The sequence below is a fragment of the Amphiprion ocellaris genome, chromosome 16 (assembly GCF_022539595.1).
Source record: "Amphiprion ocellaris isolate individual 3 ecotype Okinawa chromosome 16, ASM2253959v1, whole genome shotgun sequence".
Lineage (NCBI taxonomy): Eukaryota > Metazoa > Chordata > Actinopteri > Pomacentridae > Amphiprion > Amphiprion ocellaris.
Genome location: NC_072781.1, coordinates 7,579,407 through 7,597,754, shown reverse-complemented (window position 1 = coordinate 7,597,754; position 18,348 = coordinate 7,579,407). Strand labels below are relative to the sequence as shown.

Genomic DNA, 18,348 nt, shown 5'->3' with positions numbered 1-18,348 from the left:
ATGTTCCTCCAAACCTTCATGAAGGAGAAGCACGCTCCTCAGCGGGTCCATTCTTTTGTCACTTATCACGTTAATTTTGCTCACATATGGCGATAATTCCTTTTATTTATTGGCCCTTTAATTTGAAACATATTTGCTGTCACTTTGTTGTCTCATTACATTCGTAAAATCTGAATCATCCCAGAAATTAAACAAGCGCGAGCCATCTCTGTGTATGTAACACAAGCGGGAGGAAAAAAGATATAAGCGATATAATTGAACAAAACATGTAACCTGTCTAAATCTGAGGAGAAAATGAGAGAAAATGAAAATTCTATTAGTCTCTAATGTTCCCTCTGCCCCCCTCCCATGTGCTCTTCATCTCTCCAGCAAAGTATTCAAATGCAAGCCCTGCCTTACCTCCCCGTGTCTCTTTTTCTCTAATTATCCATGAGGTCAGTAAGCAAAATGGGGAAGAAGCCAGGAGATCAATACAAATTATCCCTGAGCAAACCAGTGCTGACAGTTTGAATTGCAGCATATGTTTACCCAAAATCAGGCAATTTATCTTAATATCAGGCGAGTAATGCAGCAGGGGTGAGAGGTCACACAATCTCTCCACCTCATAATTACCCGCCTCTAAAACAGGAAAGTGGTATTGATTGGCCGCGGGCCGGGAAGCGGGCGTGACTGGAACGTGCCAGCGACCCCCCTCCACCCACCCCTATCATACCTCCCCCTGTATCCCCCCCACCTTCCTCGGTCCCTCCTCCCCTCGGCTAGACTCCCCACCCAGTTCAGGATTTATGGGATGTGTGCGGAGGGTTTCATGTTTCCTTGCAGCGATTGAGAAGCCTTACAGGAGGGGTATTAAGAAGGGAGGGGTGGGGGTGGGGGTGGGGGGTTCTTCCACACACCCCAACCCCTCCTCTCTCACCATATTGTGCTGGAAGGACATGCAGGACCAAACAAATTTTGGCATGCACGGAGTCATGCAAGGGCACCGCGGAGCTAGATTTGCTCTTTGGAAGAGAGTAAAGTTTACGACAGAGTGTGAAGTCGGAACATAATGATGTGTCAGGGATTAAAAAAGACGCGGGGTGAAGAGGTGGGGGTAAAACGCGGTGGAAAAGGCTGCTGTCAATGTGTGTGGTGTAAGAAAAAGTAAGAAGAGCAGTCCCAATGATTCTTGTAAGAGCTCAGCAGATGAAAGGAAATCTTTGCTGGGGAGAAAAAATGTGCGGAGCGATGCGATGAATACACACATAACACATTTATTGTCTAGATTGAATATAAGTGCTCAGTATATATCATCAGCAGCTCTTACAGGATTATTGACATTGTCTGTGTCTGTCTGCACCAGTGTACATGCTATGACTACAAAACTGTCAACTCATCAACTGACAGCACCGTTTAGCGCTAATGCAAGTCTCCATCAGCTGTCAAAAGCATTTGCATGAAATCAATAGCAGATGGCGGTCTGTGTCACCAATTTCATTACGCCGGGGTTGTTACAAAGATCATCTCCATGATAGATGAGATGGCGACATGTCGACATGTGGAGATCATGCCTGAAGCTTGGACTGCAACTGCGGAACATTTGGCCAAGTTTTAATGCAATTTTTGCTTAGTTTTTTGCTTCCTCCATATCTTGGCATGTAACACTTTGCATAAACTGTAAAAAACTGTTGATAGAGTAGAGTTTAAGTGGCTCAGGATACCCTACCCTCCAGATCACATTCATCGTTATCCTTAGGTTTGCATTTACAGTAGGGCATCATTATCATTGGAAAGACACATCAGACAGAACACCTCTCCCAACCTAGGTCTCGTCCTGTACTGTACGTCTCCCCGGCTGTGTTCCCAGCATGCCTGGCGGGTTGTGTAGGCCCCAGCTGAGGCAGAGGACAGGAGAGCGTGATGTATCACCCTGAGAGAGCCCACTGACAGCCTCTGATGATGGATGGCCTGATTATGGAGTGCTTTTTACACATACACAATTTACATCACACTGAGCAGCGGGGTCTGGCAGGGCTGCCGTGCACGTACGCTCTCTCAACCGGGCACGTGCACTCACACACACACACACACACACACTCATATGTGTACACATATACGAATGTACGGGACCGCCAGAGTGCATAGATAAGAAGGGGGGTGGAAATAACAAAAGAAAAGGGGCAAATTTCCTTGCTACAGCCTTGTCATGTACAATCAATACGGCAGATCAATCCTTTATTAAGGAGAAGATGGCTTTCCCCCACATTCCAACGCAGACCTTTGTCGTTTCGGGACACATGATGACATGTCAAATCAGATTTCCAGCAGTGAATGTTGTTGTGGCGTGGGGTTTATTCAGGTGTGTCTGGCCTATAGGGTTGAATACCACTGTATTTGTCGGCTAGATCCTTGCTATCGATTAGCACCCTGCATTGTCCATGCTTGAACACATAATTGCTCCATTTGATCACGGTCGAGCTGACAATTACTGTATTCAGGTTTTGGCACAGGCGGTGCATGTGTTCGATTGTACCTCTGTGTGTGTGAGCACTGTATATGCGTGAGTAGGCACAGGATATGTGTCTATAGGTTGTGTGTGAGGAAGCTTGCATGGGTATTTAGATGAGAGGGGACAAAAGAAAGAGTGAGAAACACAAATGTTCGCTTTCCTGCCGTGACTCCCCGGCTTGTGCTTCACTGGCCCTGCCTGCCTCTGTGTGTGTGCATGTGTGTGTGTATGTGAGTATAAGTGTGTGTGTGTGTGTGTTGGGGGGGTTCGCTTGCTTTCACATTCTCTGGTGTTCAGCAGGTTCAGCGAGCTGTGCGGTGTTAATGCTGAAATTACATGCTGAGTAATGAGTGATGGGCCAAATTACAGGCTGAACAATGAATAGAGGCAGGCAGCTCTTATTAGTCTCCATAGAAAGCCATTGATTTATGAAGCGCCTTGCTCGGCGGAGTTACTCTCCTGAAAATGATATCTACATTGAGAAGTGATGTTCTCTATTAAGTCGTTCCTTCCCCCTTTACACTGCTCTCCTCCTTTCTTCCCCTCCTCCCCCCCCCCACGCTCCGTCTCTCCCCCTGCCCTCCCTCCTTTGCCTCCCTGCCTTCCTCGCCTTGTCCTGCCTATGAGTGTACACATGATTGTTTAGAATCAGGCGGAGCTGTAAGGAAGCCTTCAATTACCCATTAGGACTGTCAGACATAAAACGCCCTGCTCTCACCAAAGTCTGGGTTATGATTCATTTACTTTGTGCCTCTGATTCATCGCCCAATATGCCTCATGCCCCAGATTACTATTTGAGGGGTGGGAGAGATTAATGGCTCTATGGGATCCGCTGCCGTATTTCACAGGCCCAGTGTTGCAGTACAGTAGGTGCAGAAGGGTGAAATGACAGCAACTTACACTAGATCAATGTGTGGACAGCCTTTCACAGATTATTAAAGCTCTGTTAGATTAAAAGACCCCCGCTATGTAGTTTGCTGTAGTCAATATTCTCAAGCAGATAAAAAGGGGGAGGGTCCCTCTGAAGGATCCTCAGACTGATGTAGGTCATCATGGCTGTTAATGGAATAGCACTTGGTGACACAAGTGTCAGAGGAACCTGTGTCATTTTCCATCGCTCGCCCCCAAGAGCCGCTGATGTTTCATAAAGCATTGTTTCGCCCCTGAGGTTTCTATGAAATTAGGCATTCTGAAATGACTTTTGTACTGTAAACTCTAACAGATTTCTCAATTAGTTTCTCCCCGTCTCTGGAAAAATTAGCCCTGAAATTGTTTTAATTTCCATCTTCCCTTTCTTTTTTCTTGCAGCCCTGAATGAGCCAACCATCGACTATGGTTTCCAGAGGCTGCAGAAGGTCATCCCCAGACACCCCGGAGATCCTGAGAGGTTACCAAAGGTCAGTACAGTGTTTCTGCAGTGACACAGGGCTGTCTGGGTAATAATGTCTTAATACGACTGACTGTGACGAATAAACAAAACAACATTACCATCAAGGCAGACCACTGTGACCCTAAACACTAACAGCTTTGCTTCACATATGTGGCTTACCCACTAACCAGTGTGGTAATGGTATTGGTTTTGTGTGTGGAGAGAGGCGTAAACTCTCTGTGTGGTAAAATAGCTCAATCAGGCGTTTTCCTCTCCAGTAGTCTGTGGAGATGGTAATCTGGTCAGAAACGACGTCTGCACCCTCATTACCCCACTCATGTTTTCCTTTCATTTTCTGCAGCTCGATTTGGTTTAATCTTTTGTTTACAGAACCCTGTGCCGTAAACCCCCTAGTCTTACTGCAGCTAATAGACAAAGACTGCATGTTATTATGCTTTGGCTTTCTTATTGTTTTCTTTTGAACCTGGGTGAAGCAGTTGAAAGCCACATCAGTTTTAGACACACTGGTGTGGCAAACAAATAGGCTGCCACACTGAAAGACCTGAGAAGGTGCACGTGTTTTATTTTAATTCCCCTCCCCTGCAGAATCTCTTTGATTCTTTTATTCTTTTGCCTCTCCTTTGATTCTTTTACTCTTTCCATTTCCGATTGATAAAATCTATCTGTGTGTTTTCACTAATTGCTACCCTGCCAGTAACCATTTTGATGACTGACGTTCCAGATGTGTCAAGTGTAATAATATGACTGATTAGTACATTCAAAAGCCCTCGGCATGTAGTGAAGTGGAGGCCACCTCAGAGTTTTAATAATACTGTAAAACCTTTAAAGACCTTATCTATTAAATCCCAGCATGCAACACAGCAATATCATTAATGTCCAACGGACAATTTAATAAAGAACAGACTGTGTGGTAGCTATAGACGTTTGACCAAGGCAATGTGGAGAAATGGAACATCACAGCTAGTCCCTGCTTCAGTATATGAAGTGTTTCAATTAGACTCGGTCCCTGTGGAGACAGGAAACAACACCTAGACATGAAATGTTACTCTAATTTCAACTGTAAACGTTAGACCAAAAGGTAAAGTACATTTACCTCTAATATCCACATGACTTGCTCTATCTCCGCAGGCATCACCGGTCAATCTAGCACCACTGTTTCTATTTTATAAAGTCACACAATGTCTTTGTAAAATCCACATCTTTTGAACAAAGAGAGCAACAATGTTAAACAGCTTTATTACAGAGAAACCGTTACTTCTTTCCGTGAATGCAAAGCATTGTTGGCTGCGAGACAGATTTTGACACTGAACCCGAGATTAGTTTCCTGGGTGTGCGTATACTTAATATAGCACGGTCTCCCAGCCTTTGCATGAAACAATCACAGAGTGAGATGAAACCGTGCACTTCCAATAAACAACATAAATATTTGATTTGCTCTCTAATGGACCCAAATATGGGGTTCAGGGGGCATGTAAATGATCCCACCAAGTGATTCGTCATTGTTAAGCCTGCCATCTGAGGGTCAGCTCTCGGGGTCAAAAGCACATTCCCAATAAAACAGCCTGCGGCGGGCTGAGGCTGGCATGTACATTTGGAATGAGAACAGAAACGGCATATAGAGAACAGCCATTACAGGGTGCAGGTGAGGCAGGGAGACTCTATAAAAAGAAGATAAAGCTGGAGGACGCGCAGTGTGCATTAGCAGAAAGGCAAATCGACACCAGGCCCACTCACCGCCTCTACCCCCCTACCACCTCCCCTCCCATGACTTCACCCTCCAGTTGATAATATTACTGCGCTATTGATTTCCACCAGCCTTCTCCCTGGGACCAGTAAGACACGTGGTAATTGTAAGGAGACAGAAAGCCAATATGGGAGTGCTCATGGATAGCAAGGGATGCACGCTAATATTGTTGCTACACAGAGAAAAAAGGGGGGAAGCTGCCTCTGATTGAAGTTTACCTCGTAATTCTAAGACAACATCGTAGATGACAGTCTGACCCTGTGGGAGGAGCGGAGATATAAAAATTCAATGCAAAGTCCAGGGTGAATATGAAAGTAATAAGTGTGAGCAGTCAAGTGATGAGAAAGGAGATTGGTTTGCGGGCATCGCGTTAAGTGAAGAGAGACTTTGGAATTCACCCTCCTTTTTAAGATCTTGTTATAAAACAATTTTCTATTCATAATATAAAAAAGACAATTTATAATACCATTTTGTGCCCTCTGGCAGTAATGGACAAATAGACTGGATATCACATTATATCACACTCAATTTCTCTCTTCTGTAACAAATTAGATTCATTATGAAATTAAAAGTGGAAACTCAATATTGTTTTATTATTAAGCTGATTGCTTTGGATTCTTTTCTTTCCTCCCAAAATGAGCATAAGCCCATTCTTTTCCAATTCTTTGTGTAATCCACAAGGAGAAAATATTACAAATGTGTTCATGTCAAGCAATTACCCATGTATTTAAATGAATCTCTCTTCCTGTGCTCTTTGAAGTACCTTCATCTAATGGCCCTATGCTTCTAAATGCATTCATTACCTCAGGCTAGAGCTAACAGAGTAATTGCCTTACAGTTTTATAATGGCATTAGCACTCCAAGCTACATAACCTAGGCCCTCTTTTATTAACTGTGATAATATAAATACAACATCCATGTTAATCTAGTGCTTGAAGAATCATGTTTGGGCTGTTTTAGACCACATCTCGTCATTGTTAGCTGTTTTTTTTATAACACGTAATTTGTTTCGACTTCCTCTCAAAAAAATTTTTTTTCTCAGCAATAACATAAAGCAGCTTCTAAATCTTAGGTGATCTGTCATCCGAGCAGCTCCGTTCAAACAGTTGTGGAACGTGAGACCTTTGTGCAAAGCATGGCAAACAATAGAAGAAATCTGTCACGCATTTGTCACAGAACAACAGAAATCATTTGAAGCCTTTAATTGTTTCAATTTAACATGGTGTGTTCTGATATGTCTCCATGACAAGAAAGCCAATTACACTTATGCTGGAGCAGTATTGAGATTTACATGGAAATGCCCTCAGAACACTATTCCGTGTTAATCGTATTCACAGCGTGAGCTGATACGCATGAAAGCGTCTCGTCAGAAGAAAACAAACTTCTTCCTTGATTGGGTGCAGCACTTCTCATCATCCTCGGATATGACTAGGTTGCCACTTAAGCATAGCCCTGCGAGTCAGCTTGGTTAGTTAAGACACCACGCGGTAAACGACAGATTAAGGATGAGAGGCAATATCGTTTTCTCTCCTCCTTTTTCCAAGCTGTCCTTATGTCACTGCTGCAAAGTACCATATGGACAAGGAGGGAGAGGACGTTTTACAGAGAATGAAACATGGCTTGCGAACGCGACAGTCTTAATTGCTTTAATTGTTGTTTAAAATTGAGAGCCATGTAGGAGATCTTGAAATATGATAGAATAGATTATTGGTAATTATTAACTGCAGACAAAAAGAAAGAAAACCACTTTATCTCACTCAGCAAGAGAGAGAGAAATCTGTTCTGCCTGATGAGAACACATCAAGACAGCTGGTCCTCTCATTTAGTCTACCTGCCTCACGACAACCATAATTCTTTATTTGTATGCAAACTAGATGCATGCAACGTTGAGCATACACACCAATTTCAGAGGTAAATGCCCATTCTAAGAGCCACCCATCCGGTAACTTGGGGTGGATTAAGCGATATGTTTCTATAAGAGAGCATGGCATACGCTGGAAGTGGCTTCTACAGTGATTCATCTTGATAAATCAAGGGCTGTGGTAGATATGCTCCTCGGGATGAAAGGGCCCATACACACACTCCGTACACACTACATACGCTGTGCCTTGGAAATGCAGGCCAAGTCTTGGAGGCCGCTGTTTGAAGGCGCGAAGGCTGTGTTTACATTCATTTACGGCAGCTGCCGTCTTAATCCCACACTGCTATTGCCAAGTGATGGAACACTTCAGACAAATTACCGAGGCCCGCAAAAGAAAACACAGCGAATGTGGGAAGAAAACAAGCGCCATCTGAGATGTTTCTGGTGACAGATTTGCATTGCTTTTAACCAGGGTTCTAACAGCACAGTCGACAAATCTCTGCTCTACAGCAGGTGACAACGAGCGAGCATTTTAAAAACACACGCAACAGCCATGTCTGCAACTTGCCTTTGTCAGATTAAATGCACTCTAAAAGGAGGAGAGGGTTTTCATAGAGCATATTGCCTTCTGTATTATAGAAAACAAAGAGAGCAGTCTGGATGCTTGAGAGGGATTTAATTGTAAGTGCTGAATTCAAAGAGCAGATAAAGACACACAAACGGGCCAAACCCCACCTAGCTGAAAGCCCGAAACTGAGTGGGGGGAACAGGATCCGGGGCCAACTCATTTTCAGTGTTAAGAGCCAAAGCAACACAGCTAATCCGCATTGTCAAGCGGGGGCAAGCATGCAGACATGGATAAGACCACATCCTGAGCATCCGTGTCCCCAAGGCACAAGCACCCAGCTCTTGCTGGATGGGAAGTCATTTGTGAAGTCCTTTGCAACAGCCAGTCAAAGAGGTTAATTGAAAAATTCCTTAATGTCATTACAACAGAACTAGATTAACCCAGAGCTAATTCACTTTATTGTTCTGAAGAGAGGGGACTCAGCGCTGAACTCCAGAGCAAACGTGAAGCCCAGAATCAGGGGTGAGGTGTTGTTTTTAAAGGACTATGCCAGTTTAATTAAGATAGGGAACATTATTCACTGCTCTGCATGGTTGGAAGGAGCAAAATGGTCGCACCGTATAAATGCAGCTCTGGTGCCTCTTAAATCAAGGTGGCTTTTATTTCGGCGGTTGAATATGTAAACATTTCCAAAGCTCTCTGCGATCCTGCTGTGCAATGTTGCTTCTCATATTGTTTGTTGCTGTATGTACCACTGGGGTCTCAGACATAATCTGTTTGGGTCTTAACATTTACTCTTCCTGTTTTCCTCATCAGGAGGTGTTACTGAAGAGGGCGGCCGATCTCGTCGAAGCCCTGTATGGAATGCCCCACAACAATCAGGTCCGCATCCACGCAACTGCTTTCTGCTCAATATGAAACAACTGAAAATTTACTGATAGTATCACCAAAGGGTATTTTCACCACTATATCTGGAGCAATGTAGGCTACATGCATTGTGAGTTAACCATATGGCCATGAACCATGCATCAAAGAAAAAAAAAGCACAGCTATAAAAAAACCATAAATAACAAAAGCTCTGCCTTCTCTGCGCTTCTCAGGAGATCATTCTGAAGAGGGCAGCTGACATCGCTGAGGCCCTGTACAGCGTTCCCCGCAACCACAACCAGATCCCCTCTCTCGCTAACACAGCCTCCCACGGCATGATGGGAGTCAACTCCTTCAGCAGCCAGCTAGCAGTCAATGTGTCTGAGTCACAAGGGAATGACCAAGGTATGTGATTTAGGGTATGGCTCCATAACTTCTCCAATGTGCGGTGCAGGGGCCTGCTGAGGGTCCTTGAGGGGATTTCAGAGGGCCTTGCAACAAAATGAGAAATAGTTAAATTTCACTCCTTTTTTCTCACTCATTAAAATGAGAGAATCGATAGAAATAATGTTTTTGAATACCGGATCCACCGGCCCCATCCTCACAGGCAGTTAAAGGGTCCAATTAAGTGCCAACTTCTTTTCTTATTAAACTGACATCTGCAGTATGTGCTGATATAAAAGGGTTTGACTGCAGCAGTAAATTTCCATTGTCATTAACTGCAATCAGTGAACATCTCGCTGGTAAATACTATCCAGAAGGAAAGAAATGAATGAATGTCCCTTTTCCATCTTCCACCCGTGTTATTCAGTGGGCTACAGCCGGAACACCAGCAGCGTGTCCCCCCGGGGCTACATCTCCAGCAGCACCCCACAGCAGTCGAGCTACAACACCGTCAGCAACAGCATGAATGGCTACGGCAATGCCGGTATGAACCTGGGAGTGCCAAGCTCCCCTGGGTTCCTCAACGGATCCTCTGCCAACTCCCCATATGGAAGTGAGTAGCTTGCCACTATTGCACGCTGTAGTAGCACTAAGCTGCTGCTGATTTAATTCCAGCTCCCACATTCGTTTTCACTTCTATGAATCATTTCTGACGGGGTTATAATATTATTGATGGCGATAATATATTATTGCTCATTCACGGAGGCTTGTTTAGTTTTAGTACTTCGGCGAACACACACGTGTGGCCGAGGAATCGGAGGAATATTCGTTTTTTTTTTATGTGTATTTCACAATATGCCACCTGTATTTGTTCAACCGGACAAGATGTTGATGGTAGGGGCCTGTGAGTACTGATCGTGTATCCCCCCTGGCAGTAATACTATCCCAGCCTTACCTTAACTGCCCTCTCCCTCTCGAGCACTACTCACAGCACGTTCTCACTCTCACCCTCCCTCCTTCCCTCTCCTTCCCTATCGTCTCTGCAGTTAAACAAAAGAGCGCCTTCGCCCCTGTGGTCCGACCCCAGGCCTCCCCACCCCCCTCCTGCACCAGCGCCAACGGCAACGGACTGCAAGGTGAGCCCCCCTCACCCCCTCATCCCTTCCCTACGGACTACTGGTCAGATACCGCTGCTCAGGCCTCTGTCCGGTTTGGTGAGGGATTAATCATTACAAATATATGCATTTTGACAGGCCAATTTACACCTTTCAGTTTACATTCAAGCACACACACACACACACACTACACAAACACACACACACTCTCACACAGGATCGCAATTGTCTGTGCAAACACTCGCGCAAACGTACATCCTTGTTGCCCTTTCATACAAATGATCCCCTCTGATGTCGCAGGAAAAGACCTTCCCAGAATTGTTTTAGTAATTATGTTTATTAGGTTTTGTGCATGTGTCATGACCAACATGATTGCTTTGAAAACAAGCTTAGCCGTAGTGTGTGCCCCAAGATTAATAACATTGGGCTTAATGAAGTGGGAAATTAAAGTTCATCTTGCTACACGTTCATACTTATTAATACATGTTGTGCAGAAATTAATGAGCAATGCCTTGCCATCATCTGCGCTGGCAAACTTAAAAGCATTTCAACCATGACTCTACAAATATACTCAGAGCAATATAATAATATATCATCCCAGCACTTCACTAGTCGCCTAATTGTTAAAACGTGTGAAAATACTGAATATATAAACTCTCAGGGTGAGGTACAGTTGCTAATGATATCCTAAGCAGATGGTCTTGGTAAAATAACGGAAGCTACCTTTGATCTTGCCTAATCTCTCTTGGATAATGACGCAGAGGCGCAACTTGGGGGAAACGTGGAAACGCAGGACTAATGTGCTGTACAGTGCTGGAGAGTGGAGGATAAAGAGATGAGGGGAAGAAAAAGGAAGGCGATAGGGACGAATCTGAGGGGAGCGCGAGGAGTGTCTAGTACTGTAGCATTGTGGCATTGTGGGAAGTGACCGTGTTGTTGCTCTGCCGTCACCACGGCCGCATCTCCTGGGAGTCTGGGCCACTGTTTGCCATTACCCCAACGCCAGGAGAAATATCACACATAGCAGGACTGGCGTGCTGGGGGCTGAAATGTCAGAGCAGGAGGGAGGTTTTCAAACTCTCCCTGTTAGGAGGACGTGCAAGCAGCAGGCTGGCGGACACGGCAAACACTCACAGGCACATACGCAAACAGGCACATTAAGGCATACATTCACGCACTCGTGCACCGTCAGATGGACACAGGCGCACACACATGCATTAGCACACACACGCATACACAGACACACACCAACACATGCATGCACTGAATAACAGCATTTTAAGAATTTTTCATATTTATATCCATGTCTGTGTTAGCCTAATCGACTAATGTCCACTTTCTTTCTGTCTCTTTTTGTCCCCAGCCATGTCTGGCCTGGTTGTCCCTCCAATGTAAATGCACTTTTGTCATCTCAAGCACCAGTCTACACACTACCACTTAACAGGACACCCCCCCACCCCCTGCCCCACTTCCCCTCTCAGCACACTGCAAAAACGCTGGTGTAATGTATAGTCAACCGCTTGTTCTGTTTTTAAAGACGACGAAGAAAAAAAAAGAAAGAAATGTTTTTCTTTTTGATGACTTTCACAACCTGCAGAAAAAAAGGATTTCATGAGGAACGATATTTTTTTTTCTGTGGGATCTGGTTTTTTTGTTTGTTTATTTTCCCCCCCACCCTCCCCATTTTATCACCCTCAAAGAGGACACGGGATGATGAAGGGTTTATTTTCTATACCTGTCGGGTTACGCTTCGACCTCGGATATGTCCAATCAACCACACGCTCAATACTGGAAGGGACTCTGTGGACTCACCATCTGGTTGTAAAGTAAAAACACTGATGTACAGTACATTTGCCAATGAACTTGTTTGCCTCAGAAATTGTTTTTTCTGTTTCAACTCTCTTTTAATAGATTCACAACAGTTGTGTGTCTTTATAATGTGACTTTTTGTATTTTTATGTGTGAGAAACATACACAGGGGCCAAGACAGTTTGAATTTCAACTGGAAAATATATGAGATATATAATGTAGAAAATTGATCATGAAAGTGCAACAAATACGAGTAAAAATGGGGTGGGGCTGGGTGGGTAAGGTTGTATCATGTCTCATTCCTGCATTTTAACTTAAATTTTGTAATTTATTGTAGCTAGAAATCATCTTCAAAAGTTAAAAAAATCCTCTTTGATTCAACAAGCACACTGATGTGTACAAAACACTGCTCTGTTGATGAATATGATGTACTTCCATGTCTAGAGCTTCCTTTTAAGCAAGTGTGTTTTGCCATGTTTTTCAACTTTTTTGCTAGCACTGTATATTAATGCATTCCTAGGCTACTGTGAAGTCTGTTTCTTGTTGATGAGGAGCAGTCTCCCCCTTCTAGCTCCAACTCCCCTATGTGTTTTATATGTGGTTAAAAATTGTAGACTATTGTGATATTGCCAAACTTGTGCTAAATATTTATACATCTGTCTTTTTCATGTTCTTTTAGATCAACAAAAAACATTTAAAAAACAAAATTAAAATCCATTGAGAATGTAGGAGTATAGTAGTTCATTGTCATATTTCTGTTCAAACACACACTTGCGCTCACTGAGGGAAATTTTGTAACATATCAACTATAAATAATGTATTTATCTCTGAAATTTTGTATATTGCTTTTCATTATGTATGTATTAATCGTCATGCCCTTAATATAGTGATGCAGCACAGATAATTCAGCCAAGAACTGTTGCCTTCATTTGCTTTCTTTTTGTATTTGATGAAATGCAATGTGCATATATTTCATGTGTATCCTCAAAATTTGTGTTACTCCGTCAAGACTCTCTGTCCATTTTTTAAAGGGGAAGTCAAACTTCATTGTTTATTTTTATATTGATTTTAAATTATCTATACAGACCATTTTGGAGAAAACTTTGTTGGTTGTATTGTCAAATAAATTGTTTGTGACCCATATGATAGTTGTTAAGATCCAATAGAGACTAATGTGCATGAGGGACAACCTTGGAGATAAAAAAAAACACTCCATTTGTGGTTGTATTTTTTTCTGTTTTGTAGAATGTATAGAAGTCATTTTTACTCACCACTTATGACTCTGCCACATAGCTTACATGTGTTTACAGGGAAGAAAAATTTAAAAATGTCAACATTTGGAATGGAAACAGAAATGAATAAGTGATGTTTTATTAAAATTTTCAGTAAAAACACAATAGCACCTCAACTGTGGACTTCTTCAGCTCTAAGTACAGTTTGGCTGGCAGACAAACTGACAATCAGGAACAAGAAAAAGACAGTAGAAAACTTCTGAGGACAAACCTGTGATTCGTCTGTAAGATGTAGTGTTTAGACATTGCTATAGAGATAATTGTTTGAAACCTGTGGAAAAGTGTAACATCCATAAAAGATGAAAATGCTCTTTACTCATATTCTTTCAAGCAAAGCACACTGACATTGTGACATATTCCTACTGGTCTTTGTATCAGCATATCCTGCATCTGTGGTGCTTCAAAGGTTCATTGTAGTCATTCATAAACAGTGCAAGCTTTTTATTCAAAGCACCCCAAATGGGGCTCATTCAAATCCCTCATTTCATTGCATTAAGCCACCTAGTTAATAAAGAATCAATACATTGAAAGAGCAAGGTTATCCTTTGTCTATAAGGGCTGGTATCGTTTTGAACCTCTTATAGTTTGAGTGCTGAAAGGGGGGCCATGGTGAAATCTATACTCATCAAGTGGGTCAAACAGAAGGATAGAAGTGTTTGAGGGAAGAATAGTGGCTCTCCTTAAAAACAACTGAGCATCTTATCTGGCATCCTGAGTGGTCGCCGAGAGCAGGTCACAAAATGTCAATTTCTCATCAAGGCAACATTGTCCGAGGCCACCTCTGCCTTTAATGCACAATTAAACGACAGCAGCCTGAGTGGCAATCAGCATATCACAAGCTTATTATGTCAGCCGGCATGCACAAGATCTGGCGGCACAGGAGATAGTCGAGGAGCTGCTGATAGCGCAAAGGACAGATACACTCAAAAAGAGCTATTTAATTTTCAGCTGCCTTGTGCTTCGAATCATTCCCTCGATAATCCGGTGCGTCTGATAACAATAGCCACACATCTGCTTCCTGACGTTGCACTATCTGTTTCAGATACGTAGGTTCGGGTGTATTGTCTTGTTTACTGCTGTCTCTATTACTCAATGAAAGAATGTTGCACAAACTGTACATTTATTTATGAAAGGAGAAAAAAACAACGGAGCAAAAACAGAAGGAAAGAAAAAAATCTAAAGGGGAAAAGTACGATAAAAAAAGACAAGTTGTTGCCCATTTAAAGGGCTCTGAAGCCTGGCAGGCAGGCTGGAGGTACAGTATATTGTCTCAGCAGGTTTGTCTGTACCCAACAACCAGCCACTAGCTCTGCCACACCATTCAATCATCGTGAGAGCCTCTTTTATTGGAGAACTCTAATGGCCACCCTCCACCATGATCTTAATGTGTGCATTAAATATTTATAAATCCTGGGTCAATAATGCCCCATAACCAGAGCCTGACAGACCCCCACCATACCATGTGGCTGCCTCGCCTCTCAAACACAGGCAAAGGTCAAGGGGTCACGCAATCAAAAGAGAGCGAGGCTCACCACATCCATATGTTGCCACTCTTATCAAGACTTTCCTCAGTACTGGTTATCTGTCAAAGGAAAGAAATATTGAAAGCAATATCGATCTTAACTAGCCTTGTGTTGCCGAGGGCCACTCTTCAAACATCTGCTCGTGCATTGTTATATTTCAAAAAAAAAAGAAGAAGAAAAAACTCCTCTCAATAATATAAGCCTGAGCGGTAATACTGAACATCGCTGTGTGACGCAGGCTGCCTGAGCATGACTAATAACCGCGTTATTAACAAGCATCACTGGAGATTTTAAAAAGTTGATATGTACGTACGGAATATTTCTTCATTAGCGTCGAGTTAATTGCGCAGCCTGGCATGTACATGGGTGACTCCGTTTTTCTTTCTTTTTTTTTTTTTTTTTTTAAACGTGACCATATCCAAGCTGCGCTCCTGTGCTGTTCAGGTGAAAGATTGTGCTCCGGTGATAGCACACACAAAAGAGCGGCCGGACAATGAGCCAGTCAATGGAGAGCTCCAGTTGAAAGAGCCACAATGGCCGTGCATGCTGGGAATTGGGCTGGATGATATAAAGGAATGAAACCTTCATTGAGGCCATGGAGGACAAGCATTCAGAAAAGAGGTTTTGTTTGCTCTTTATCAATCTGCCGTTTCCCATGAGAAAAAACAATTCAAACTGACCTTAAAAAGAGAATATTACCTTACGCATCTGCTCCCTATGTAACTCTTATTGAGAGGCTTATACATTCACTTTTAATGGCATTATCACGTGTTGATGTGATAGTACTTTTGTGCCAACGCGGGTACAGTATCGAGACGGGCTGTAAGAAACGGAAAGGTGGACGAGTTTATCTTCTCCGCTCGATGGCCAGTGCTGAGAAGTACTTTTTAAGGATTTGCTCTTTGGACAGACAGGATTTGTGTAACCGCTGAGTGATGTGTTTTGCGCAGGGAAAAGAAAAAAAAAAGTGGCTGCAACTCTCGTGAAGTTTACACACGAGTAGATATTGCTTCTATGACTCACAAAAAAAACTGCACAACTGGAGATCATAACTTTGAGACGGAGCAAAACGGGGAGTCTGACCTTTTTTTGAACAATTCAACATTTGAATCAAAACACAGAATCTGACCCTTTTTAAAAAAAAAAAAATAGTCCCACATTAGCACAGCCTCTTGTCTGTGAATCTGTACATCAGATAAGACACTGCTCCCCTGCTACTGTACACCGGGAGTCAGCTTTGCAAGAAAAACTCTAGATCCTCACAAAGATTTCCACTTCACTCACTGCAGTCAAGAAGGATGAGCAAAGTATCCCAGTGCTTCAAAATCCATTAAACTTGTATTTGGGTGTCATTTGATACTTCATCAATGTTTCAGTGCATTTCAAACCCACAAATGCAGGATTTACCCCTGGTAGAAATACAGTGTTCACCATATTTTGCTTCTATGAACTTCACTTAGCCCAAAAATTACACTGTACAGATTGCCTGGTCACGGAGTGCTAGGCTACAGTGATAAAATAATATCACTTGAACTGTATTTTCTGCCACAGTCTCCACCACATAGAGCTCCTTTCATAGTACTCCTCTGTAGTGCTTTGTCCAGTAGTTCTGGATATGATATCATCTATTAATAATGTATTGGCAATGGATTACATAAAAAGGGAGCAGAAATAACATCCAATATTCATGCCCCCTGAGCTTGACTGTGTCCAATCCGTTTGGCCCATAAAACCTTAGCCCCATTTCCATATCCGCTGTGGGTCACAACAGGTCTGCCGCACAAAGGCTCACAGAACAGCTCAACTCAGGAAAAGGGCAGTAAAAATCGGGTGGATTTCTGAACCCTTATGAAACAGCCCCCCTTCGGAAAAAAAAAAGTGAAAAAGCCCTTTTCCGATTTCAGCGCCTGTGAAAAACCTGGTACTGTATTTCCCTCTTTAATTGTGCCACTTGAGAAATTGACGTGCCTCTGAAACATGGCATGAATCTCACAGTTATTGCAGTCCCCTTGGCAGGGAATGTTGATACAACATCTGCATGCTATAGAAAGTAATGGAAGTAGCAGAGGTGGCAGCTGCAACTCTACAGGAAGTGTGCCATTTTCAGGCAGCGCTGCTGTGAGAACCACTAACTGCCAGCCTGGTCTTGCAGGCAGCTCTGATTGCCAGGACACTATGACAAACACGCAGGGGCTGGGAGTGTTGCATCCTGGGGGATGACAGCTTCTGTTTGATTGTCAATAAGGCTCATTAGCAGAAAAAATGGAGAATGCGAAAAGAGATTAAATGGCTTGAGACAGGGTCCCCCTCATGTTTCATTACAGGGGATTTATCAGAGCCTTTATTTCATCAATCCTACAAAAAAAAATCACTTATTGCTTCCTCCTAAAAAAGCAAGCAGGTAAATTAATATTTTTAAAATTCTATACAAATTGTAATGAAGTATTTTGGCAAAACAGACCCAACAAATGCTAATCAAGCCCTTTAAACAGCATCCACACCTTACATAAACCTCTTTCCTCCTGCTCGGAGCGACTCTCATCTTAAGAACAGTGGCGGATGTTTCCCTCCATCTTAGGGAGGAACGGCCAACAAAGCAGCGTGTAAGGGCCTTTCCCTGAAGAGTCCTTGTCACGCCGCGCCAAACCTCTGTGATTATCGTTGTTTTTGCAGAGAGTGTCCATGCCTGCCAATACCGCTGTTCCATAAATGAATTTGGCCCCTCGTCAACGAATTACCTAACACGCAGAACTGTGTATGTGTCACATCCAATTCCAACTCACCGGCTTTGGTGGTGTGTGTCAGCTGGAGGACTTAATCATCAATCGTCAATCATAATAAGCGAAGCACACTGATAGGGATTCTTTTTTTTTTTCTTCTTTCTCCTACACAGTTAAATAAAGTGTAAAGGGAGAAGTTAAAACTGACCTTGTTAAATTGGGACCACAATTTATATTCCTAATTTAGTGTATGGATTAATTAGACTTGGCAAGTGTGTGTATCAGTTTCCATGTGGCAGAGCTTAGGAGCTATATCCACTTGATCAAATCATTGCTCACTTTCACAAGGAAACTCTGGAATGATATCTATCAGTCTTATCTTGATGTTTTTACTCTGAACAGACTTTGCATATTTTTAGCTGCATACTTTTAATTAATACTTAATTGGACAGTTTATAAAAAGGACTTTTCCAGCATTAGTCGCTAATCAATAACCCCCATCTCACATCATACAAAATTAATCACTATGACCTGTTATGAGGCCTTAATGCAACCACACACACACACACACACACACACGCGCGCAC

General features: G+C 42.9%; 2 protein-coding genes across 11 annotated transcripts in view; one reads left to right on the top strand and one right to left on the bottom strand.

Annotated features, from left to right (window-relative positions):
* The window catches only part of ebf3b (EBF transcription factor 3b), a 68,091-nt gene extending 54,468 nt beyond the window's left edge, over positions 1–13,623 (top strand). For 4 of the 8 annotated variants that reach the window (XM_035947006.2, XM_035947005.2, XM_035947007.2 and 1 more), the window contains exons 11-16: positions 3,797–3,885; positions 8,868–8,933; positions 9,152–9,323; positions 9,730–9,915; positions 10,349–10,516; positions 11,781–13,623. In XM_035947006.2, the coding sequence (XP_035802899.1) occupies positions 3,797–3,885; positions 8,868–8,933; positions 9,152–9,323; positions 9,730–9,915; positions 10,349–10,516; positions 11,781–11,812 (713 nt within the window). In that variant the 3' untranslated portion in view covers positions 11,813–13,623. The remainder of the gene's footprint in view (positions 1–3,796; positions 3,886–8,867; positions 8,934–9,151; positions 9,324–9,729; positions 9,916–10,348; positions 10,517–11,780) is intronic. The other 4 variants (XM_035947009.2, XM_035947008.2, XM_023267695.3 and 1 more) reach the window with 1 other exon arrangement.
* Positions 1–18,348, bottom strand: part of mgmt (O-6-methylguanine-DNA methyltransferase) — a 102,661-nt gene that overhangs the window by 61,338 nt on the left and 22,975 nt on the right. The window lies entirely within an intron of this gene.